We start from the raw sequence: 25,177 nt of genomic DNA on the forward strand, positions 1-25,177 counted from the left end.
GTGCCATCTATCACTCCTCCACAGTTTGGGAAGACCATTTGTGCAAAGCCATCCACGTTGCCCATAGTCTCGGTCTTTTGGAGCAGGATGCATTAATGGCCCTGCACATTCCCATCAACCCGAGTCCAACAGTCAACTTTCCCACTCCAAACTAGTTAGCGACTAATGGCTAGCTGTCTGGAGTAACCAGCTTCCACAATACATTTGCCATGCGCTTCTCCAATGGTAGGGCAGCTTTCATTCTTGTGTCCTTGCACCGTAGGGCTGGGGTGAGATCGTCATACAGTCCCATGAATGTGGCTTTCCTCGTCCGAAAGTTCTGCAGCCACTGTTCATCATCCCAGAGGTGGATGACGATGTGATCCCACCACTCAGTGTTTGTTTCCTGAGCCCAAAAGCAGTGTTCCCCAGTGGTCAGTACCTCCATGAATGCCACAAGCAATCTCGTGTCATAAGTACTATGAGTGACAAGATCAATGTCGAACTCCTCTTCCCTTTGTAGCTTAAGAAATAACTCCGCTGACACTTGTCATGTGTTAGTGAGAGCGAGCAGCATATTGGTCTACAGTGTAGGATCCATTCCTGCAGACCAAAGAGGCAGAGTGTGCAGTACACAAACTGTTGAAAGATGGCGCCAAATGTGGACGGAAGCACAGGGACTGCTGGGATGTAAAGCAATGCATCACGGGGCATTGGGACAGGACCCAGGATGCTCCGCGACCCCCTCCACCTTCCCATAACTCTTAGCAGCAGAAGAGGAAGAGATGCTCTGTGGGATAGCTGCTCAGAGTGCACCACTCTGAATACCGATGCAAGTGCCGCAAGTGTGAACACGCTATTGCGCAGGCAGATGACATGTGAACACACAACAGTGGTTTCCCTTCAGTGCTCTCCGAGCAGCGATGTAACTGCTGGTAATGTAACTCAGCCAGTCTGGACATACTCTTAGATAATGCCATGCATACCTACACAGAAACAACATATCTGACACTAGAGAAAAAGGTAGAACAAACTTCAATGGCTGGAAGCTGAAGTGAGAGAAATTCAGACTAGAAATAAGGCACTAATTTCTAAGTGAGGGTAGTTAACCACTGGAACAGCTCACCAAAGAATGTGGTAGATTCTTCATCACTTGGGAGTCTTTAAATCAAGACTGGATGTCTTTTTATAATATATGCTTCTAGTTCAAGCATGAGTTATTGAATTCTATACAAGAATTACCGGGTGATCTCTATGCCTTGTGTTAGGAAGTGAGATTAGATTATCATAACGGATTTCTGGCCTCAAAAATCTATGAACACAGTGGCAGATTAGCCACTGGACCTGTGGAGTCCATGCCCGGAGGGTCTAGTCCGGTCAATTGGGGGGCCCTGAAAAAAGTCCACCACCAGATGGCGGAAGCCCAGAGCTCCAGAAAGAGTGCCTTGTGGGGCAGGAGAAACTCCAACGCCCCAACCCATAGCAGTGCCGGGTGAAGTGGGGAAAGCCCCCACATTCTAACCCCGCTCCCCAGCAGAAGCGCCATGTGGGTGGGGGAAGTCCCCCAAACCCACCCCTGCTTCCTGGCAAAAGCACCAGGCAAAGCCCCAGCACCTGGACCCAGCTGCGGCCTGGGACTGGAGGCACTCTCACTCTCTGCTATGGCCTCAGGGTTGGGGGAGCTCTCACTCCTTGCTGCAGCCCCAGGGTCATGAGGGGGGGAATAGAGCTTCTCTGGTCTTGGGGGAGCAGAAAGGAGTAAATAGGTGCGGGAGCAGAATGGGGTGGGACTGTGGGTGGAACAAGGGTGGGGCCATGGGGGGGGAAGGGGCGGAATGGAGTGGGGCCATGGGCAGGGCTGCAGATGGAAGGGGTGAGGAGCAGCCCCACCACATGCTCTGGCTGAGGGCCCCACCATACCTTAATCTGCCTCTGTATTAACTTATACTCATTTTAAATTTCACAGGGCAGAATAGTAGGGATGAATATGTTTAAGTGCTCTACAGGGTATGGTGGTCTGGGCATTCAGCAAGTTGTGTATCAATCAGCTGTCTGGAAAGAGATACAATTTCTGCTCTTCTGCCAAATCAAATGCTAAGCCAAAAATAGGTTGTACTTAGAAAAAGAAAGATAGAAAGTTGCTGGAAGTCTATCTTGACAGAGGGGTTAAGCAGCTCTTTCTACTGTTTAGAGAGTATTTTTCTTTCTGCTTTGATGTTTAAACTGGATAATTCCCTACAGAGATTAATTCTCCTCCTCTCTTTTGATCCACTCAGTCTTGTGATAACTGAATACTAATGAAATGAATAAAACAACACTTGCAGGAGGCACAAAATATCAAGGAAATCAAAACAAAAACTGTGGCAAGCTTGACCCTTAAACTAATGATAACCAGAAAATCCTTGAAGGCAAATGCTGGAGATTAGTTCTAAATCAGTCTCTGTCCATCATTCCAAGCATTTATATCAGACTCATCACATTGTCTTTGTTTTACTCCACACATGGCCTCACATGCCATAGGAGATGCTCTGTACCTTTTGCAGTTGTTTAAGTCAGTGCAAAGTGGGTGTAAAATGATGGTGTTTTATACCCACTTTGCACTGGGTAAAGATTATATAAAGCACAGCAGTGAATCAGGTGCATCCAAGAGGCACAATTAGGGGAAGAAAGAAGTGCAAACATTTGTCTCTCCTTCCCTGTCAGAATAAAGAAGTGGCAAACTCAGACTCATAAGGTAAAATGTGGTTGTACATTCTGGGAGACTGATGTTTTGCCCATTCTCTTAGAGTGACACTTGTCAACCTCTGCACTGCCTGTTCACTTACCTGGTTCTCTAGTTTCAGCTGTCGCAATTTCACACTTTCATCTTCAACAATACTGTGAAAAGGAAAGAGAAAAAAAACCCTATTATTGCTTGTAAAAATCATTTACATAGCACTGTAAGTGTATGTGGTGCTCTACAGAGTAAGATATGGTTCCAGAACAAACACGTTTATAAACTGCCAGCCCATAATATACTTTTTACCATTCTGTGAGACCCAACAGCCCTTTGATATATTTAAAAACTCACATTTATAGTGCAGTTTACACAAGACTGAGCTATGTATGAACCACGTTCCCGAAGCAACTTTCAATACTGAACAATTGTAATTGGCTGAGTCATGAGCCAACTTGCTGCTCCAGTGCTTACCAGTTCAAAGCAATTCACTGTGCTCCTGGTTCTCCCACAAATATCTACATCTCAGAGTTCTGCACTCCCTGGCTCCTCAATCCAGCTTTTTCCTCTTTGTGGATTGCCCAGGATCACTAGTCATGATATGTAAAAGACTGTATTGACCCAGTTTTGATATGAATTTGACCTGATGTATAAAAATTGCAGATTTCAGTACTGAAAAGTTCTATAGTTAGGTGATCCTGTGGTTGGCATTAGGAATTTGCTACCCACTGATATTTTAATAGGTAATAACAGTGTAGCCAAGTCTAAGCATGTTAATACACCTCTACCCTGATATAACGCGGTCCTCAGGAGCCAAAAAATCTCACCATGTTATAGGTGAGGCCGCATTATACCAGGGTAGGGAGAGGAACCGCTCCCCACCTGAGCTCACCTCCGCTCTGCCTCCACCTCTTCCCTGAGCGTGCTGCCATCACTCCGCTTCCAGGCTTGCCGCACCAATCAGCTGTTTGTCCCGGCAAGCCTGGAAAGGGGGGGTGAAGTGGAGCGGCAGTGGCACGCTCAGGGAAAGAGGAGGAGATGAGCGGGAAGCGGTTCCTCTGCACCCCCCGTTACTTGCTGCAGCCCTCCCCAGACCCCTCTCTGCCCCAGCTCACCTCCATTCTGCCTCCGCCTCCTCCCACGAGCGCACTGCAGCTCCGCTTCTCCCCATCCCAGGGTTGCCGCATTAGATCCGAATTTGTGTTACCGCAAGTGGTTCCTCTGCGCCCGCCTGTTATTTGCTGCAGCCCTCTCCCAGGCCAAACAGCTGATTGGCGCAGCAAGCCTGGGAGGGATACGAAGCAGAGCTGCAGCACGCTCGTGGGAGGAGATGGAGCGGGGGTGAGCTGGGGAAGAGGGGGCCCCGGGGAGGGCCGGAGCAAGTAATGGGCGAGCGCAGAGGAACCACTTGCGGTAACACAAATTCGGATATAATGCGGTAGATCAGCCCCATCCCCCGGAGTGCTGCTTTACCGCGTTATATCCGAATTCATGTTATATCGGACCACATTATATCAGGGTAGAGGTGTATTATAAGCAGGTCCCAGGGAAAGTATGGGTCTGATATACCTGCTTTGTCTGTAATCAGTGAGGAAGGCTGTGAAAGGGGAGGGAAATCCTAGCCTTTTTCTGCTGAGAATAGCAGCTTGCCTACGGAGAAGGAATTTGAAAGTTCTTCTATTGTGTCAGAATCTGCTCTGGGCTTAAGTGAAACATACAAAGAATTTCTGGTCCTGATCAACGGCTCAGTGTCTAGTTGGCAGCCGGTATCAAGCGGAGTGCCCCAGGGGTCAGTCCTAGGGCTGGTTTTGTTCTACATCTTCACTGATGATCTGGATGATGAGATAGATTGCACCCTCAGCAAGTTTGCGGATGACACTAAATTGGGAGGAGTGGTAGATATGAGTCTATGAGTCTATGAGTCTATATGCTGGAGGGTAGGGATAGGGTCCAGAGTGACCTAAACAAATTGGAGGATTGGGCTAAAAGAAATCTGATGAGGCTCAACAAGGACAAGTGCAGAGTCCTGCACTTAGGACGGAAGAATCCAATGTACCGCTACAGGCTGGTGACCGACTGGCTAAGCAATAGTTCTGCAGAAAAAGATCTCGGGATTACAGTGGACGAGAAACTGGATATGAGTCAACCGTGTGCCCGTGCTGCCAAGAAGGCTAATGGCATATTGGGCTGCATTAAAGGAGCATTGCGAGCAGATCGAGGGAAGTGATTATTCCCCACTATTCGGCACAGGTGAGGCCACAACTGGAGTATTGCGTCCAGTTTTGGTCACCCCACTACAGGAAGGATGTGGACAAATTGGAGAGAGTCCAGAGGAGGGTAACGAAAATGATTAGAAGGCTGGGGCACATGATTTACGAGGAGAGGCTGAGGGAACTGGGCATATTTAGTCTGCAGAAGAGAAGAGTGAGGGAGGATTTTAGAGCAGCCTTCAACTACCTGAAGCGGGGTTCCAAAGAGGATGGAGCTAGGCTGTTCTCAGTGGTGGCAGATGACAGAACAAGAAGCAATATTCTCAAGCTGTAGTGGGTGAGATCTAGGTTAGATATTAGGAAAAACTATTTCACTAGGAGGGTGGTGAAGCACTGGAATGGGTTACCTAGGTAGGTGGTGGAATCTCCATCCTTAGATGTTTTTAAGGCCCGGCTTGACAAAGCCCTGGCTAGGATGATTTAGTTGGGGTTAGTCCTGCTTTGAGCAGGGGGTTGGACTAGATGACTTTCTGAAGTCTTCCATCCTAATCTTCTATGATTACATATGCGCAGCAAACTGATCCTTCTTTGGAACAAGAAAGGACGGCAGTTCAGAATGATACCCTGGCTGGGGAAGGAAACGGTAGATTTTTTATGCAAGAAGGTTTGTTGTATCAAGAATCCTCTATAGAAAGAAATGGCATCCTAGTAAATTTGCAAGGAAATAGTTGTGCCCCAGAGATACAGGACAGAAGGACATTTAGGAGTGGAGAAAATCTGTGACAGGCTGAAGTACAATTTTTATGGGCCTCATATGTTTCAGACAGTGAAAAATTATTGCAAAAGTTGAGATTTGTGTCAGAAGCTTACGGATTTAAAGGGCATTACAAGGCACCACTGCAGTCTTTACCCATCATTAAAGAGGCATTTGCCAGATTGTCTATAGATATTGTAGATACTGCAGATCTCTCACTAAACCTTACAGGAGTGGAAAGAAATACAATATTTGTGGTGGTGGATTCCACAACCAGGAATCCTGAATCCACAGCCTTGTTTAATACTGAAGCTGAAACTGTGGCTACAGCTTTATTTACCTTTTTCAGCAGAGTAGTATTTCCCAGAGAAATACGGACAGATCATAGTGCAAACTCCACAGCCATTGTCTTAAAAAAATTATGGCAATTGTGTGGAGTGAAGCATTTAAAGGCTGCTCCCTAACACTCAGAGACCAGTGAAGCTGTGGAAAGATTTAATGGAACTTTGAAAGCTATGCTAAGAACGGATGTCTCCAGGTGTGACAACTGGGACATTTTGGTCCCATTTCTTCTATATGTGTACAGAAGTGTACTCCAAGAATCTACTGACTTTACTCCCTTTTACCTCCTATATGGGAGGCAGGTGAGGGGACACCTAGATTTAATTTGAGACTCTTGGGAGGGCAATATGGAGGAAGCAGGACTACAGTGGGGGAGTATGTATCTAGTTTTAAGGAGAATTTGCAGGTTATGATGGATTTGTTGCAACAGAACCTTAAGAAAAGTCAGGAAACTCAGAAAGCTTGGTATGATCAGCATACTGAGTAAAGATCATTTGATATTGGTAATCTGGTGTTAATATTAATTCCTGTAAGGAAAACCAAAATGCAGGACTATTGGGAAGGACTTTTTGAGGTGATCGAAAGTGTGAATGAAGTCACATATTGTCATAAACAGATAGTTAAGGGTTAATGTCTTTTTTACCTGTAAAGGGTTAACAATCAGGAAACCAACCACCTGACCAGGGGACCAATCCGGAGACAGGATACTTTCAAATCTCGGTGGAGGGAAGCCTTTGTTTGTGTTTGTTGGGTTTTGGTTTGTTCTTTCTGGGCTCTGAGAGTAATGACACGTACCTACAGGCTCTCTAATCTTCTATTCCAATTTAGGAAGTACAAAAGGTAGAAGGTGATTTAGTCTTTTTGACTGGTTTTGCTTTATGTGCAAATGTGTATTTGGCTGGTAAGAGTCTAATGTGTATTTGGCTAAAAGTATTTTAAATTGTATTTTTACTGGAGGAGGCTTTTTTTTCCAATTTCTATAAGCTGACAGACCCTGTAATATTCCATCTTGAATTTACAGTGATTTTCTTTATTCTTTTTTCTTTTATTAAAAGTTTTGCTTTTAAGACCTGTCTGATTTTTCCCCTTGTTGAGGCTCAAGGAAATTGAGTCTGTACTTAACAGGGAAGGAGAAGGGAGGGGGAGAGAAAGGGGGGGAACCCACCTGATTTCTCTGTGGTGTGATTCAAGAAGTTTGAATCACGGTGATCTCCTAGTGTACCCAGGGTGGGAAAGATCTGGGAGGAAGAAAGGAGAAGGGGGAATCCCTTTGTTTAGATTCACGGAGCTTGAATCTGTATATCTCTCCAGGAGCCCAGGGAGGGAACACCTGGAGGGGAGGAGGGGGAAGGGAAATGGTTTATTCCCCTTTGTTGTAAGACTCTAGGAATTTGGGTCTTGAGGGTCCCCAGGGAAGGTTTTGGGGGAGACCAGAGTTTATCAGGCACTCTACCCTAAGTCCTGATTGGTGGCAGCTTATCAGATCTAAGCTGGTAATTAAGCTTAGGGGAATTCCTGCTAGTACCCATATTTTGGACACTAAGGTTCAAAATTGGGAATTATACTATGACACATATAATGTCAGAAAGCCTCCTGTCAGGGGAACAGTGCAGACAGTGCATATCAATAGGTTAAAAGCTTACCATGAAAGGGAGATTGCTGTGACTATGATACGTTGGGCTGATGAGGAAGCCCTTTAATTGATTTGGTCAAAAGAGCAAAGAAGGAACTCCATTGGAAAGCACTGAGTTTGGGGAGTTTAACTCTAGCCCCCCAATCAGGAAAAGCTCTCCCTTTTAAAGCACCACAGACAAGTGTTTTCTAACTGATCAGGTTTAACTAACAAGACTCTACACACCATTCAAGATGCAGGGCATACTGGGCCAAAGGGGAAATGCAGAGGAGGTTGAAAGCATGCTTGAAATGGAGTTAATCACTAATTCAAAAAGTCCCAGGGAGTCTCCTATTGTGATGGTTCCTAGGAAGAGCAAACCATCAGATTTTGCATAGATTATAGGAAACTGAATGCTATCACCCAGTCTGATCCTTACCCCATAGCCTAAATATAGGACTTACTGGACCTACTGTGGAGGAGGGGTGTGCAAAATTTGTAAGAACCCTAGATTTGACTCGTGGGTACTGGCAAATTCCCTTAAATGCTGATGTCCAGGAAAAATCTGCTTTTATAGTGGAATCTGGACTATATGAATTTAATGTTATGCCTTCTGGATTAATATATTCAGAAGCAACCTTTATAATGGCTTGTTAATGACGTGTTGCAGGGGTTACAAACTAAGTTGCCTCTAAGCTGTGTGGCCGTGCAGCTGCCTATTAAGCCCCATGCAGAGGCTCAGGGCTGTGGTGGGGAGAGGCACCCCTCCCCGCTGGCCCCAGCCAGATCTCCCCTGGACTTGCTGCTGCCAAGGCAGAGAAGTCCCTCCCTCAGCCCAGTCCAGTGCACCAGAGCTGCCGTGGCCAGGGAAAGGCGCTTATCCCTTGGCCCCGAGCTGCTGCAGCGAGAGAGGGCTGCAGGGAGTCCTCTCTCCCCATTGCAGCCTGGAGGCACCCAGGCTGCACCCCAAACCCCTCATTCCTGGCCCCACCCCAGAGCCTGCACCTCCCACACCCCAACCCTCTGCCCCTGCCCTGAGCTCCCTCCCACACCCTGAACCCCTCATCCCCACCCCAGAGCCAGCACCCCCAGCCAGAGCCCTCATCCGCCCATACCCCAATCCTCTTCCCCAGCCCTGAGCTCCCTCCCACATCCTGAACCCCTCATCCCCACCCCAGAGCCCGCACCCCCAGCCAGAGCCCTCATCCGCCCATACCCCAATCCTCTTCCCCAGCCCTGAGCCCCCTCCCACACCCTGAACCCCTCATCCTCACCCCAGAGCCTGCACCCCCAGCCAGAGCTTTCATTCCCCCACACTCCAACCCTCTGCCCCAGCCCTGAGCCCCCTCCCACACTCCGAATACCTTGATCCCACCCAGACCACATGAATTTTGTTATGTGCACCAATATGAAGGTGTTGTGTCACACATCGCCTCCATATTGGTGCACATAACAAAATTTATTCTGCACATGGACATAAAAAATTAGAGGGAACACTGGTTACAAACATTTGCCTAAGTCTATATAGATGACTTGGCTATTTTTTGTAGCTCCTGGCAAGACCACTTCAATCATGTGGGAATTGTGTTACAAAGGCTACTGTCAAGGTGGACAGGGAGCTGCAGACAGGGGAGTTTGAGAAGGAGTTTGAGAGACGGAGACTTACGATGGTTAGGAAGACCCACAACACCTGTGCCAGCACTACTTCTGTCTCCTCCACCTGCGCCTGTAGCCAGACAGAGAACCTGAGCATGGATGCTTCTACCCAGATCCTGGTGTGGTTTTGCAGGGATTGTAACTTGCAATTTCCACTTACTGATATCCAGGCAAGGGGCGGGGGGGATCCAATGTGAAAGGTGCCTACTGGTGGAATCTCTCAGGCAGCAGGTGGGAGAGCTACAGGAGGAGGTGGCTAGGTTGAGGAACATCCAAATCCACGAGCGATTCCTGGACAGTGTTCCTGTGGAGACAGCTGAGGTAGCTGTCTCAGTACACAGGACTGCTGACTCACCACTGGTGGAGGAGGAGATGACTCAAGGTGGACACTGGCAGCTGGTTACTTCTGGCAGCAGGCAGTGCTCCACCCCTGCTCCGAACCCTCCCGTCGTGGTAATAGGTAACGGTTATGCTCTTCTTGATACAGGACAGAAGGAATCACCCCCTACAGTAAAGGAGGAGAAGCCTCATACCCCTAAGGCTGGGAGGTCTGCTGCCACCACTGCGAATAGGAAACATAGGGTAGTGGTGGTCGGAGACACTCTGCTGAGGGGGACGGAGGTGCCCATCTGTCGCCCTGACATTTCATGTCGGGAGGTATGCTGCCTGCCGGGGGCCCGTATCCGGGATGTTACAGAGGCATTGTCGAGGATTATCCAGCCCTCTGATTACTACCCCATGCTACTCATCCATGTGGGCACAAATGATACTGCAAAGTGTGACACTGAGCAGATCAAGAGTGACTACAGGGCTCTGGGAGTACGGGTGAAGGAGTTTGGAGCGCAGGTGGTATTCTCTTCAATTCTTCCTGTCAAAGGTAGGGGCCCGGGCAGAGACAGATGCAACATGGAGGTGAACGCCCTGGCTGTGAAGATGGTGTCGCCAGGAGGGCTTTGGCTTCCTCGACCACGGGATGCTACTTGAGGAAGGACTGCTAGGCAGAGATGGCATTCACCTTTCGAGGAGGGGAAAGACCCTATTTGCACACAGACTGGCTAACCTAGTGAGGAGGGCTTTAAACTAGGTTTGACGGGGACAGGTGAGCAAAGCCCACAAGTAAATGGGGAACATGGAGACCTGGGAGAAGGGTCAGAAACAAGAAGGAGCGTGGGCTATAATGGCAGAGAGAAAGGATGGTCAGGGAAAAACTGGGAGGCAAGATCAAACCAGTATCTTAGATGCCTATATACAAATGCAAGAAGTAAGGGTAATAAACAGGAAGAACTGGAAGTGCTAATAAATAAATACAAGTATGACATTGTTGGCATCACTGACACTTGGTGGGATAATACACATGATTGGAATGTTGGTGTGGATAGGTAGTTTGCTCAGGAAGGATAGACGGGGAAAAAGGGAGGAAATGTTGCCTTATATATTAAAAATGTACACATTTGGACCGAGGTGGAGATGGACATAGGAGAAGGAAGTGTTGAGAGTCTCTGGGTTATGCTAAAAGGGATAAAAAACAAGGGTGATGTCATGCTAGGAGTCTACTACAGGCCACCTAACCAGGTGGAAGAGGTGGATGAGGCTTTTTTTTAAACAACTAACAAAATCATCCAAAGCCCAAGATTTGGTGGTGATGGGGGACTTCAACTATCCAGATATATGTTGGGAAAATAACACCGCGGGGCACAGACTATCCAATAAGTTCTTGGACTGCATTGCAGACAACTTTTTATTTCAGAAGGTTGAAAAAGCTACTGAGGGGAAGCTATTCTAGACTTGATTTTAACAAATAGGGAGGAACTCGTTGAGAATTTGAAAGTAGAAGGCAGCTTGGGTGAAAGTGATCATGAAATCATAGAGTTTGCAATTCTAAGGAAGAGTAGAAGGGAGTACAGCAAAATAGAGACAATGGATTTCAGGAAGGCAAATTTTGGTAAGCTCAGAGAGCTGATAGTAAAGTCCCATGGGAATCAAGACTGAGGGGAAAAACAACTAAGGAGAGTTGGCAGTTTTTCAAAGGGACACTATTAAAGGCCCAAAAGCAAACTATTCTGCTGGGTAGGAAAGATAGAAAATGTGGCAAAAGACCATCTTGGCTTAACCATGAGATCTTGCATGATCTAAAAAATACAAAGGAGTAATGGAAACTAGGTCAGATTACAAGGATGAATATAGGCAAACAACATGGGAATGCAGGGGCAAGATTAGAAAGGCAAAAACACAAAATGAGCTCAAACTAGCAATGGGAATAAAGGGAAACAAGAAGACTTTTTATCAATACATTAGAAGCAAGAGGAAGACCAAGGACAGGGTAGGCCCACTGCTCAGTGAGGAGGGAGAAACAGTAACAGGAAACTTGGAAAAGGCAGAGATGCTTAATGACTTCTTTGTTTCGGTCTTCACTGAGAAGTCTGAAGGAATGCCTAACATAGTGAATGCTTATGGGAAGGGAGTAGGTTTAGAAGATAAAATAAAAAAAGAACACGTAAAAAATCACTTAGAAAAGTTAGATGCCTGCAAGTAACCAGGGCCTGATGAAATGCATCCTAGAATACTCAAGGAGCTAATAGAGGAGGTATCTGAGCCTCTAGCTATTATCTTTGGAAAAACATGGGAGACGGGAGAGATTCCAGAAGACTGGAAAAGGGCAAATATAGTTCCCATCTATAAAAAGGGAAATAAAAACAACCCAGGAAACTACAGATCAATTAGTTTAAGTTCTGTACCAGGGAAGATAATGGAGCAAGTAATTAAAGAAATCATCTGCAAACACTTGGAAGGTGGTAAGGTGATAGGGAATAGCCAGCATGGATTTGTAAAGAATATATCACGTCAAACCAATTTGATAGCTTTCTTTGATAGGATAACGAGTCTTGTGGATAAGGGAAAAGCGGTGGATGTAGTATACCTAGACTTTAGTAAGGCATTTGATACAGTCTCGCATGATATTCTTATCGATAAACTAGGCAAATACAATTTAGATGGAGCTACTATAAGGTGGGTGCATAACTGGCTGGATAACCATACTCAGAGAGTAGTTAATGGTTCCCAATCCTGCTGGAAAGGTATAACAAGTGGGGTTCTACAGGGGTCTGTTTTGGGACCGGCTCTGTTCAATATCTTCATCAACGACTTAGATGTTGGCATAGAAAGTACGCTTATTAAGTTTGCAGATGATACCAAACTGGGAGGGATTGCAACTGCTTTGGAGGACAGGGTCATAATTCAAAATGATCTGGACAAATTGGAGAAATGGTCTGAGGTAAACCAGATGAAGTTTAATAAAGACAAATGCAAAGTGCTCCACTTAGGAAAGAACAATCAGTTTCACACATACAGAATGAGAAGAGACTGTCTAGGAAGGAGTACGGCAGAAGGGAATCTAGGGGTTATAGTGGACCACAAGCTAAATATGAGTCAACAGTGTGATGCTGTTGCAAAAAAAGCAAACGTGATTCTGGGATGCATTAACAGGTGTGGTGTGAGCAAGACACGAGAAGTCATTCTTCCACTCTACTCTGCGCTGGTTAGGCCTCAACTGGAGTATTGTGTCCAGTTCTGGGCACTGCATTTCAAGAAAGATGTGGAGAAATTGGAGAAGGTCCAGAGAAGAGCAACAAGAATGATTAAAGGTCTAGAGAACATGACCTACGAAGGAAGGCTGAAAGAATTGGGTTTGTTTAGTTTGGAAAAGAGAAGACTGAGAAGGGACATGATAACAGTTTTCAGGTATCTAAAAGGGTGTCATCAGGAGGAAGGAGAAAACTTGTTCACCTTAGCATCTAATGATAGAACAAGAAGCAATGGGCTTAAACTGCAGCAAGGGAGATGTAGGTTGGACATTAGGAAAAAGTTCCTAACTGTCAGGGTGGTGAAACACTGGAATAAATTGCCTAGCGAGGCTGTGGAATCTCCATCTCTGGAGATGTTTAAGAGTAGGTTAGATAAATGTCTGTCAGGGATGGTCTAGACAGTAGTTGGTCCTGCCATGAGGGCAGGGGACTGGACTCGATGACCTCTTGAGGTCCATTCCAGTCCTAGAGTCTATGAATCTATAAGGTCTCGAAATGCAAGATGGGAGCTGCAGAGGTTTCCTACTTAGAAGACAAGGTAGGCGGTGGGTTTGTTCACCCCGACCCTTCAAAAATAGAGGCCATTAGGAGCTGGCCTTCCCCTAGAAAAAAAGCATGTCCGATCCTTTTTTGGTCTGGCCAACTATTACCCGTAGATTAGTAAAGGGGTTTAGTTACATTGTGGCCCCCATATCAGACCTTACCAAAAAACAAGGAAGCCAGACTGGGTGGTATGGACAGAGGCCTGTCAGAAAGGCTTACAGAACATAAAAGAGGCTTTGTCTAAGGAGCCTGTTTTGGTCATCCCTGATTTCAGCAAACCATTTGTGCTGTGCACTGATGCTTCTAACACTGGGTTGGGCGCAGTACTGATGCAAAATGGAGTGGGGGGTAAAAGGTACCCCACCGTCTACGTAAGCAAAAAACTGACACCCACTGAACAAAATGCTGCTGCCATTCAAAACGAGTGCTATGCCATTGTCTGGGCTATAAACCTTATCTGTGTAACAAAAACATTACTGCTTTAAGTGATTATGCCCCTTTGGCATGGCTGCACTGAGCTAAGAGAACCAATTCAAGATTACTTTGGTGGGAGTTTGGCCCTACAAGTATTTGACACGGACATAATTCATAAGGGAAAGGAAAATGTGGTTGCAGATCCTTATCAAGAATGGGGAGTCCCTGAGGAGGGTTCAGAATTGTCTGTCACCCCTTCATACGCCAGTTTTGCGTTGAGGGTGTGACGCTGATAAGCCAGCAGGTCAGAACTATTGGCCAATTCACTTGTGTGTGAATATCAATGAAACATTAAGTGTACTAGTATGCATAGACTAATTCACTCATGTGTTAAATGGTCAATGTCTTTTCACTTATCTATAACCTGTTGATGTGATTGCATTACAGTATGTATATCCCTGTAATTACATAACCCTAGATTGAAGTGTGTGTTAGTGTTAAAATGAGAAGATGTTTGATGTGTAAACTTCATGAAAATTAACAAAGGATTGTTATTTGCTATTACAAACGTCTGCATGTAACTAAAATTACTCCTCAAAGTAACTTTGGAAATGTAAATGAAGAAGGTTGCTAACTTCAAAGCACAGGTCATTGTGTTTGACAATGGAAATTCACAGACTCAGTCTTCATTTAGTCAACAAAGGAAAAGCCCATGCAGTGAATAGAAACTCTTCCCAGATTGCATTTCATGGAAAGGAGCTATAAGAATGGATCCAGGGAACAATCCTGCTACCTCTGAACTTTTTGGGCACTCATAGGGAAGCATTCTAGATGCAAGACAGACATCCCCAAAGTTATTTTGGATAACCCTGAAAAACCTATGGAAAATTAGCAGATTACTACTTCTCTGCTATCATTTTGGATTTATAAACTTACATTCTTCTGTTAATGTATTTTACCTGCTCTAACCTCTCAACAATTCTCTCTTTTTTTTAAGCTAATAAACCTTTAGTTAGTTTACTAGAGAAATTGACTGCCAGTGCTGTCTTTGGCGTCAGATTGAGAATATCCATTGACCTGTGGTAAGTGACTGACGCTTTGGGGTTGGGAGTAACCTATTTTGATGTGATATTTGGTATAGCGACCATTATCACCAAGTCCAGTTTGTCTGGGTGGAAAGATAGGCTGGAGAGTCTAACGGTACTGTCTGTGCCTACATGGTAAAACTAACATAGTGATCCAGGAGTTCACGTTACTTATTGGCTTGGTGAAATCTAATTATTGAATATACCACCAGGTTGGGGTGTCTGTCCTGTTTTCGGAGAGTCTGATCTGAGATTGGCACTCACAGTTGGGAGCCATTCCAAACAGTCTGACACCCATTTATTCATATTTTAATTAACTTAGTCTGAGGGTTATCTGTGTATAACTGCTTTTTATTATGTCACATTTCCTATTTCTGTAATTTGCCAATAAAATATTTGAGGAATCCTCACTTAGGTTGTGATGACTATATAGGCAAGTACTACAATAAAGCTGGTCAGAGGCATTATAGGCACAGGGAGGGACAAATGACGTGAAGGATACTTGCCATGGTTATACTAATAGATTTAGGCTCCCTGTTGATACACACAATTTAAACAACTGATATTTTTCTAACACATTTGCTGAATACAGCAAGATATGCAATAGCTGCCATGTGGAAATCCAGTGGGTGATGAAGACTTGGCATGTTCACATACAGAACACATTGGTGATAGAAAAGGTTACCTTTGGCATGGACAAAACATACACAGGTTAGAAGTTGTAAATAACAATATTAACAAAACAAACAGGGGAATAAAGCAACAAAACTCAAATCATTTACCAATTTCTTTGCATACTGGTTTTAAAGAAATAGATTACATTTTTGAACTCTTGAAAAGAAGTAGGTAAAAAATAATCCATTCACCATGTAGCAGCATTAGATCAGTGGTTCTCAACCTTTCCAGGTTTTACCACTTTCAGGAGTCTTATTTGTCTTGTACACCAAATTTCACCTCATTTAAGAACTACTTACTTACAAAATCAGACATAAAAATTAGGACTGTCCATTAATCATTGTTAACTCATGCGATTAACTCAAAACGTAATCACAAAATTTATTAACTATTTTTAATGGTTTTTCTAAGTTTTCAAATATAATGATTTAAATTACAACACAGAATACAAAGTGTACAGTGCTAACTTTATATTATTTTTATTACAAATATTTGCACTGCAGAAATGATAAATAAAAGAAATAGTATTTTTACGTTCACCTCATACAAGGACCATAATGCAATCTCTTTATCGTGAAAATGCAACTTACAAATGTAGATTTTTTGGTTACATAACTGCACTCAAAAACAAAACGATGTAAAACTTTAGAGTCTACAAGACCACTCAGTACTACTACTTATTCAGCCAATCGCTAAGACAAACAAGTTTATTTACATTTATGGGAGATAATGCTGCCTGCTTCTTGTTTACAATGTCACCTGAAAGTGAGAACAGGCGTTCGCATGGCACTTTTCTAGGTGGCACTGCAAGGTATTTATGTGCCAGATATGCTAAACATTCATATGTCCCTTCATGCTTCGGCTATCATTCCAGAGGACATGCTTCCATGCTGATGACACTTGTTAAAAAAATGCGTTAATTACATTTTGACTGAACTTCTTGAAGGAGAATAGTATTCTCTTGCTCTGTTTTACTTGCATTCTGCCATATATTTCATGTTATAGCAGTACTCGGATGATGACCCAGCACATGTTGTTCATTTTAAGAACACTTGCACTGCAGATTTGACAAAAAACGCGAAGAAGGTACCAATGTCAGATTTCTAAAGATAGCTACAGCACTCAACCCAAGGTTTAAGAATCTGAAGTGCTTTCCAAAATCTGAGAGGGAGGAGGTGTGGCGCATGCTTCCAGCAGTCTTAAAAGAGCAACATTCTGATGTGGAAACTACAGAACCTGAACCACCAAAAGAGAAAATCAGCTTTCTGCTGTTAGCATCTGACTCAGATGATGAAAGCGAACATGCGTTGGTCTACACTGCTTTGGACTGTTATCGAGAACCCGTCACCATCATGGACGCATGTCCTCTGGAATAATGGTTGAAGATGAAGGAACATATGAATCTTAAGTGCATCTGGAACATAAATATCTTGCAGCGCCAGCTACAACAGTGCCATCTGAATGTCTGTTCTCACTTTCAGGTGACATTGTAAACAAGAAGCAGGCAGCATTATCTCCTGTAAATGTAAACAAACTTGTTTGTCTGAGTGATTGGCAGAAGAAGAAATAGGACTTAGTGGACTTGCAGGCACTAAAGTTTTACATTGTTTTATTTTTGGATGCAGGTTTTTTTGTACATAATTCTACATTTGTTAGTTCAACTTTCATGATAAAAGGATTGCATTACAGTACTTGTATGAGGTATATTGAGAAATACTATTTCTTTTGTTTTTTACAGCACAAATATTTGTAATAAAAAATAAATATAAAGTGAGCACTGTACACTTTGTATTCTACGTTTTAATTGAAATCAATTATTTGAAAACATAGAAAACATCTAAATATATTTAAATAAATGGTATTTTATTATTAACAGTGTGGTCATGTGATTAATCATGATTAATGTTTTTAATCATGCGATTAATCACAATTAATTTTTAATTGCTTGACAGCTCTAATAAAAATACAAAAGCATCACACCACACTATTATTGAAATATTGCTTACTTTCTTATTTTCTCTGTATGAAATTTTAGTGTGTACTGACTTCACTAATGCTTTTTATGTAGCCTATTGTAAAATTTGGCATCTATCTAGATGAGTTAATGTACCCCTTGGAAGACCTCTGCTTTCCCCCAGGTGTATGTGTATCCCTAGTTGAGAACCATTGTATTAGATTATTAGATAATAGTCACTTTTCCATTTCTCTCTCTCTCTCTCACTCACACACACACACACACACACAACCCCTTTTCTTTTTGGATATTGTCTAAAGTAATTATTTTTATTTAAAAAATAGCATTGTGTGGACACAAACTAGCGTTGTGTTTGCACTCTTCACTGCTTCTTTGTGATGGAAAAATGCAATCTCAAAAGATTTTTGTTTGTTTTTTATGTTAAACATATGAGATCCCAACTTTTATTTTTAGCTGGATGATGCTGTCAGTGGAGAATAGGAGACGACCTCTCTGAGCTACAATTACCCCAGTTCTCAGTGGGGATCAAAATCATTTTTTATTATGTCATAGGTGTCCCCTTTGGAACAAAACCTATGTTAAGTGAAAACTTTATAGCTATGTTTGAAGACTGGAACAGCACCACTACTGCAGAATAGACTAGTCCTCACATTCAACACTCCTCATTACTTAATTAAGGGTTGGAAATAACAACAGTCATGATCAATCTATTGTGATGTCTCCATTCTGGTCCTCCAATGATGACTCAAGTCCTTCAGTAACAAGAAGCAGCAAAGAGTCCTGTGGCACTTTATAGACTAACAGACGTTTTGGAGCATGAGCTTTCATGGGTGAATATCCACTTCGTCGGATGCATCACCCACGAAAGCTCATGCTCCAAAACGTCTGTTAGTCTATAAGGTGCCACAGGATTCTTTGCTGCTTTTACAGATCCAGACTAACACGGCTACACCACTGATACAGTAACAAGAAGTAAGTTAGGATCTGATTTTCCTTATGTAAAAGGAATGCAAAAAACAAGTGTGATGGAGGTGGGTGGGTGAGTGTTCCCACATCTCTCCCCCTCCCCCATGTCCCCTCACCCCCCAGTATGGAAGGAAGAAACAAAACCAAAAACTTTAACAAGTCATCTTTTTGCATCATAAAGTACAGGAACAATTACAATTTTTTCTCCTTTTCAGGTAACCTTTAACAGATTAAAAGCACTTCTGTGAAAAGGACTTGCAGTGAAGGAGTCCAGCAATCCTTTCCCATCATAGAATAGAAAAATCGTAGAAGAGGGAAGGGGATATCAGAGCATCTATAGGGTAAATATAAAAAAAAGTCTCTTTTTATTTATCTCATCCCTTGACTCCTTCCCACTCCCTGGTTGTCTGGAAAGTCCAATACAACAGTCAGGAAAACAGAGCTTCGTTGTTCCTTTCCTACACTAACTTTTTCTCTTAGTAGCTCAAATGGATAAGCTGTTGATACTGAAAAAGACTGTGTGGAGGCTCTCCCACATATCAGTGACGAATGCGAGCAGTGCACTAATACAGCCCCTGGCTCAACCAGCTTCAAAAGGGAATCCTTCCAACCAAATCCACAGAAATAACACATTTAAATACTCCTCTGACACATAAGTGTACAGGTACTGCATTGCACATAACACTCCTGTCTGCAGTAAGAGCAATTAAACATCTACTGGAAATGAAGAAAATAAAAAATCTGCCCTGAATAAAAGAGTATGGTCTAGAAAGCAATTCCTAGCTTAGCCTGTGGTACTTGTGACATGTCAGCATTCGGATTAGCTTCCCCTCCTCTTTCTCTCCCTAAACTTCTTCAACAGAGCACATGCTATATTCATTCCAAATCCCTCCACAGTATGGTGGTCGCTGGAGTGTCCCACTCACACTACAAAGAAACTGCCCCCAATGACTCCTTTCTTCAGTTTCACCATATTCAAGGTACCCCCTCATCCTCCCCTAAGAGCTGAATGATGCCTCTGGATCTGGAGAAGGTGGGAAATAATCAAAGCTGTAGAATGGAAGTGGAGACCAGGAATAACCATGGAAACCAAGTAGGGATGGAGTTAACAATTTACTAAAAATGCAGAATGCGCGTTTACTAAAGGACATATTGAAGTTTGGTTGGACATTAAAAATGAGAAAAACAGCAAAATGGTGGGATTCCATATTGCCTTTCTCACTGCCTTCTAGGTCAGATATGTTACAAATGATGAGAAAAAAGTTTTTCTTTTTAACTGTCAATGCCAAAAACTGCAGCTGAAACCAAAGCCCAGCCTGCTTTTTACATCATTACCAGAAATAAAAATTTCGCAATAAGAATTTGGATAATAAATTTGTTGATGATGGATGAAGTATAATAAATCAATTTCTCTTTCATAGCCATTCTTACTATGCATAGTTAATTGTAATATACATAACTCCCAGACTCAACATCCGTTAAGTAAGATGTCACTTATACATAACCAAGTGGTATTCTAAAATTAAAGAAGTATTATAACATACGCATGTATATTCCCAGCTGGTTTTTAAAAAAGGAAAATAGTGTATTATTTTGAAAACAGTATGTGATTATGTAATTAAAGAGACTGTGTTATACATATGTAAGAAAAGGCTGAGTTAACATTCCACATTCAATTTTAACTTTGAAATTTGTTGATTTCTGCGCAGGTGACCACGCAATTGAATAGTCTCTTAATGTAGGGACATCTAATGGAATTACATACTATTTGTCAAATCATACAATATACAATAAAAACTGGAATATCTAACACAACCTTCCACACACTAAACATTCTTATGTATGCTGCTATGCTACCCAGTTAATATTGTCACTGAATATTTGATTTCATTAAGATCTGTAGATTTTAAAGGACCATTATGATGAATTAGTCCAATGTCCTGCATAACACACGCCATAGAATTTCACCTAGCATTTCCAGCAGCAAGCCCAATAACTTGTGGGGCCTGGAGACTGATCTTGGTGGAGGATTTTCAACTGGAATTCACTTCTCACTTTGGTCCCCCAAGTCTACGTGTAGAGCATAAAGTCCTTGAGTTTTTGCCTGATTGGGGGTAAGTTCATTGAAAGGGGGAAGATGGTTGTGCATTGACACTGTTCAACACAATCACTTTTACATTGCACACAGCTCCCTGAGAGATTTGGGTGATGCAGTTTTATAAAAGTAGGGCAATTGGCTAGTTATCTTAGGTTCCTGTACACGAATGCAAGAAGCCTGGGAAATAAACAAAGATTTGGAAGTCCTGATTGGAATAACAGAGACTTGATGGGGTAACTCACATGACTGGAGCACTGTCATGGATGGGTATAAACTGTTCAGGAAGGACAGGCGGGGGAGAAAAGGTGGAGGAGTTGCACTGTATGTAAGAGAGCAGTATGATTGTTCAGAGTTGTTGAGTGTCTTTGGGTTAAGTTTAGAAGCAAGAGCAACAAGGTGATGTCATGGTAGATGTCTGCTATAAACCACCAAACTAGTAGGATGAGGTAGACGAGGCTTTCTTCAGACAACCAACAGAAGTTTCCAGATCACAAGCCCTGGTTCTCATGGGGAACTTCAACTACCCCGACATCTGCTGGGAGAGCAATACAACAGTGCACAGAAAATCCAGGAAGTTTTTGGAGAGCGTTGGGGAGAACTTCCTGGTGCAAGTGCTGGAGGAACAAACTAGAGGCTGTGCTCCTCTTGACTACTGCTCACAAATAGGGAAGAATTTGTTGGGAAAGCAGAAGTTGGTGGCAACCTGGGCAGTAGTGATCATGAGATGGTTGAGTTCAGGATCCTGACAAAAGGAATAGTGATCAATGGCTCGATGTCTAGTTGGCAGCCAGTATCAAGCAGAGTGCCCCAGGAGACACTCCTGGGACCAGTTTTGTTCAACATCTTCATTAACGATCTGGATAATGGGATGGATTGCACCCTCAGCAAGTTCGTGGATGACACTAAACTGGGGGCGAAAGGCAGATATCCTGGAGGGTAAGGATAGGTCCAGAGTGACCTAGATAAACTGGAGGATTGGGCCAAAAGAAATCTGATGAGGTTCAACAAGGACAACTGCAGAGTCCTGCACTTAGGACAGAAGAATCCCATGCACTGCTACAGACTGGAGACTGACTGGTTAAGCAGCAGTTCTGCAGAAAAGGATCTGGGGATTATAGTGGATGAGAAGCTGGATATGAGTTAACTGTGTGCTCCTGTTGCCAAGAAGGCTAATGGCATATTGGGCTGCATGAGTAGGAGCACTGCCAGCAGATCAAGGGAAGTGATTATTCCCCTCTATTCGACACTGGTGAGGCCACATTTGGAGTACTGTATCCAGTATCCAGGCCCCACTGCAGAAAGGATGTAGACAAATTAGAGAGAGTCCAAAGGAGGGTAACAAAAATGATTAGCAAAAAGAACAGGAGTACTTGTGGCACCTTAGAGACTAACAAATGTATTTGAGCGGGCTATAGCCCACGAAAGCTTATGCTCAAATAAATTTGTTAGTCTCTAAGGTGCCACAAGTACTCCTGTTCTTTTTGCAGATACAGACTAAACACAGCTGCTACTCTAAAAAATGATTAGGTGGCTGAGACACATGACTTACGAGGAGAGGCTGAGGGAACTGGGCTTATTTAGTCTGCAGAAGAGAAGAGTGAGGGGGCTTCCAAAGAGGATGGAGCTAGGCTGTTCTCAGTGGTGGCAGATGACAGAACAAATAGCAATGGTCTCAAGTTGCAGTGCGGGAGGCGTAGGTTGGATATTAGGAAAAACTATTTCACTAGGAGGGGCTGAAGCACTGGAATGGGTTACCTAGGGAGGTGGTGGAATTTCCATCCTTAGAGGTTTTTAAGGTCCATCTTGACAAAGCCCTGGCTGGGATGATTTAGTTGCAGTTGGTCCTGCTTTGAGCAGGGAGTTAGATTAGATGACCTCCTGAAGTCTCTTTCAACCCTAATCTTCTATGAATCTATGATCATAAGATGATGTGATGCCACATCATATGCAGCTGATACTAATGAAGACAGTAACTAAATCTAGTGAACTTCTCTCTCCTATCTTAAACTATTTTCACTATGGTACATAAAGACTATAAATCTTTTATAAATTAGTACTATATCAAATCAATGCAGAACATAATAAATACATTAAAAACTGGTTAACTGATAGATCACAAAACTAATTGTATCTGGGGAATCACCATTCAATGGAGGTGTTCCCAATGGAGTTCTGCAGGGATCTTTTTCTGATCCAATATTATTCAACACACAGTATTTATCAATGATCTGGAAGAAAATATGAAATCATTGCTGGTAAAATGAGCAGATGACAAAAATTGGTGAAATGGTAAATAATGATCGGGACAGGTTAGTTATACAAACCTATCTAAATTGCTTAGTAAGATGGACTCTTCTGAACAACATTTGTATTTTGCTGTATGAAAACATTCCATAAGGAACAGAGAATGCAGTTTACACTTAGAAGATAGGGGACTGTACCATGGAATGCAGCAATACTGAAAAGGATTTAGGAGTCATAATGAATAAACAATTAAACAAGAACTCCCAATAGGATTCTATGGCTAACAGTCTAATGCAATCCTGGATATATAAGCAGTAGAATATTAAGCAGGAATAGGGAGGTGGTATTGCCACTAAATATGCAGTTAGAGAGAGCATTACTGAAACGTTATGTCCAGTTCTGGTAGTCCACACTTCAAAAGAGATTGTGGAAAAACTGAACAACGTTCAGAAAAGAACTACAAGAATGATTTAAAATCTAGAAAGCATACCTCATAGCAAGATACTTAAAAAGCTCATTCTAGTTTATTCAAGAGAAAATTAAAGAGTTGGCTTAATCCTGTTCTACAAGTACCTATGTGGGCAAGAGATTTTGAATAGCTCTTTAATCTAACAGAACAAAGGCATAACAAAGATCCAATAGCTGGAAGCAGAAGCTAGACAAATTCAGACTAGCAATGAGGTTAAAAATTTTTAACTGTAAGGATTAATGGCCACTGGAATATCTTAATTAAGAATGTGGTGGATTGTCTCTCTCTTGAAGTCGTTAAATCAAAACTAAGTATTTTTATGCTGAAGTTATTAATGGCTGCCATCAAGCAAGTCTTTGATCTATAAACAATTACATTCCTGATTAAACCTGATGGGTTTGCTAAACTAAATAGAAGGAACAATTACATATTCCTTTGTGTATCTGAAACAGTATGAGGCTACCACCCAAGGCAGTGGGCTGCATGACAAACTAAGCAGAGCTAAACTGTGGCCTGGTCTACACTATGTGTTTAAACCGATTTTAGCAGCGTTAAACCGATTTAATGCTGTACCTATCCACACAAGGAGGCCCTTTATATCGATATAAAGGGCTCTTTAAATCGGTTTCTATACTCCTCCTCAACGAGAGAAGTAGCGCTAAAATCGGTATTACCATATCAGATTAGGGTTAGTGTGGTCACAAATCGACGGTATTGGCCTCCGGGCAGTATCCCACAGTGCACCATTGTGACCGCTCTGGACAGCAATCTGAACTCGGATGCACTGGCCAAGTAAACAGGAAAAGCCCCGTGAACTTTTGAATTTCATTTCCTGTTTGCCTAGCGTGGAGCTCTGATCAGCACGGGTGGCCATGCAGTCCCAAATCCAAAAAGAGCTCCAGCGTGGGCTGTATGGGAGATACTGGATCTGATCGCTGTATGGGGAGACAAATCTGTTCTATCAGAGCTCCGTTACGGAAGACGAAACGACAAAGCATTTGAAAAAAATCTCCAGGCTATGATACAGAGTTCACAGCACAGTGCTGTGTGACAAACGTAACGGAAAGTGAAAGAATCAAATGGATGCTCATGGAGGGAGGGAGGGGGTACTGAGGACTCCAGCTATCCCACAGTCCCCAGCAGTCTCCGAAAAGTATTTGCATTCTTGGCTGAGCTCCCAATGCCTGTAGGGTCAAACATTGTCCGGGGTGGCTCAGGGTATAGCTCGTCAATGTACCCCCTCCCCACCCGTGAAAGGGAAAAAAATCGTTTCTTGACTTTTTTCAATGTCACTCTATGTCTACTGAATGCTGCTGGTAGATGCAATGCTGCGGCAGTGAAGAGCAATATTTGCTCTGCTCCCCTCCCCTCCCCGGTGGCAGACGGTACAATATGACTGCTATCCGTCGTCATAATCAGCCTGTGAGTGCTCCTGGCTGGCCTCAGGTGAGGTCGGCCGGGGGCGCCTGGGTAAAAATAGGAATGACTCCAGGTCATTCCTAGTAGATGGTAAAGAATGTCTGGTAACCGTCCTCATCATAGCAATTGGGGGCTGAGCTCCATCAGCCCCCCCCCCCCCCTTCATGTGTAAAGAAAAGATTCTGTACTGCCTGGACTATTATAGCAACGGGATGCTGGGCTCCTCTCCCCCGCACCGCTTAATGTCCTTCCTGGACTATCATAGCAGCTGGAGGCTGCCTCCCCCCCATTTTATCTCACTAACAAGTCAGTGTTTCTTATTCCTGCATTCTTTATTACTTCATCACACAAATGAGGGGGGCACTGCCACGGTAGCCCAGGAAGGTTTGGAGAGGAGGGAAGCAACGGGTGGGGTTGCTGCAGGGACACCCCCTAGAAT

The 25,177-nt window shown here is 43.3% G+C and overlaps 1 protein-coding gene across 3 annotated transcripts in view; it reads right to left on the reverse strand.

Annotated features, from left to right (window-relative positions):
* The window catches only part of TULP3 (TUB like protein 3), a 92,436-nt gene that overhangs the window by 41,066 nt on the left and 26,193 nt on the right, over nt 1-25,177 (reverse strand). For all 3 annotated transcript variants that reach the window (XM_050965753.1, XM_050965751.1, XM_050965761.1), the window contains exon 2: nt 2,805-2,856. In XM_050965753.1, coding sequence (XP_050821710.1) covers nt 2,805-2,856 — 52 coding nt within the window. The remainder of the gene's footprint in view (nt 1-2,804; nt 2,857-25,177) is intronic.

The sequence above is a fragment of the Gopherus flavomarginatus genome, chromosome 1 (assembly GCF_025201925.1).
Source record: "Gopherus flavomarginatus isolate rGopFla2 chromosome 1, rGopFla2.mat.asm, whole genome shotgun sequence".
Classification (NCBI taxonomy): domain Eukaryota; kingdom Metazoa; phylum Chordata; order Testudines; family Testudinidae; genus Gopherus; species Gopherus flavomarginatus.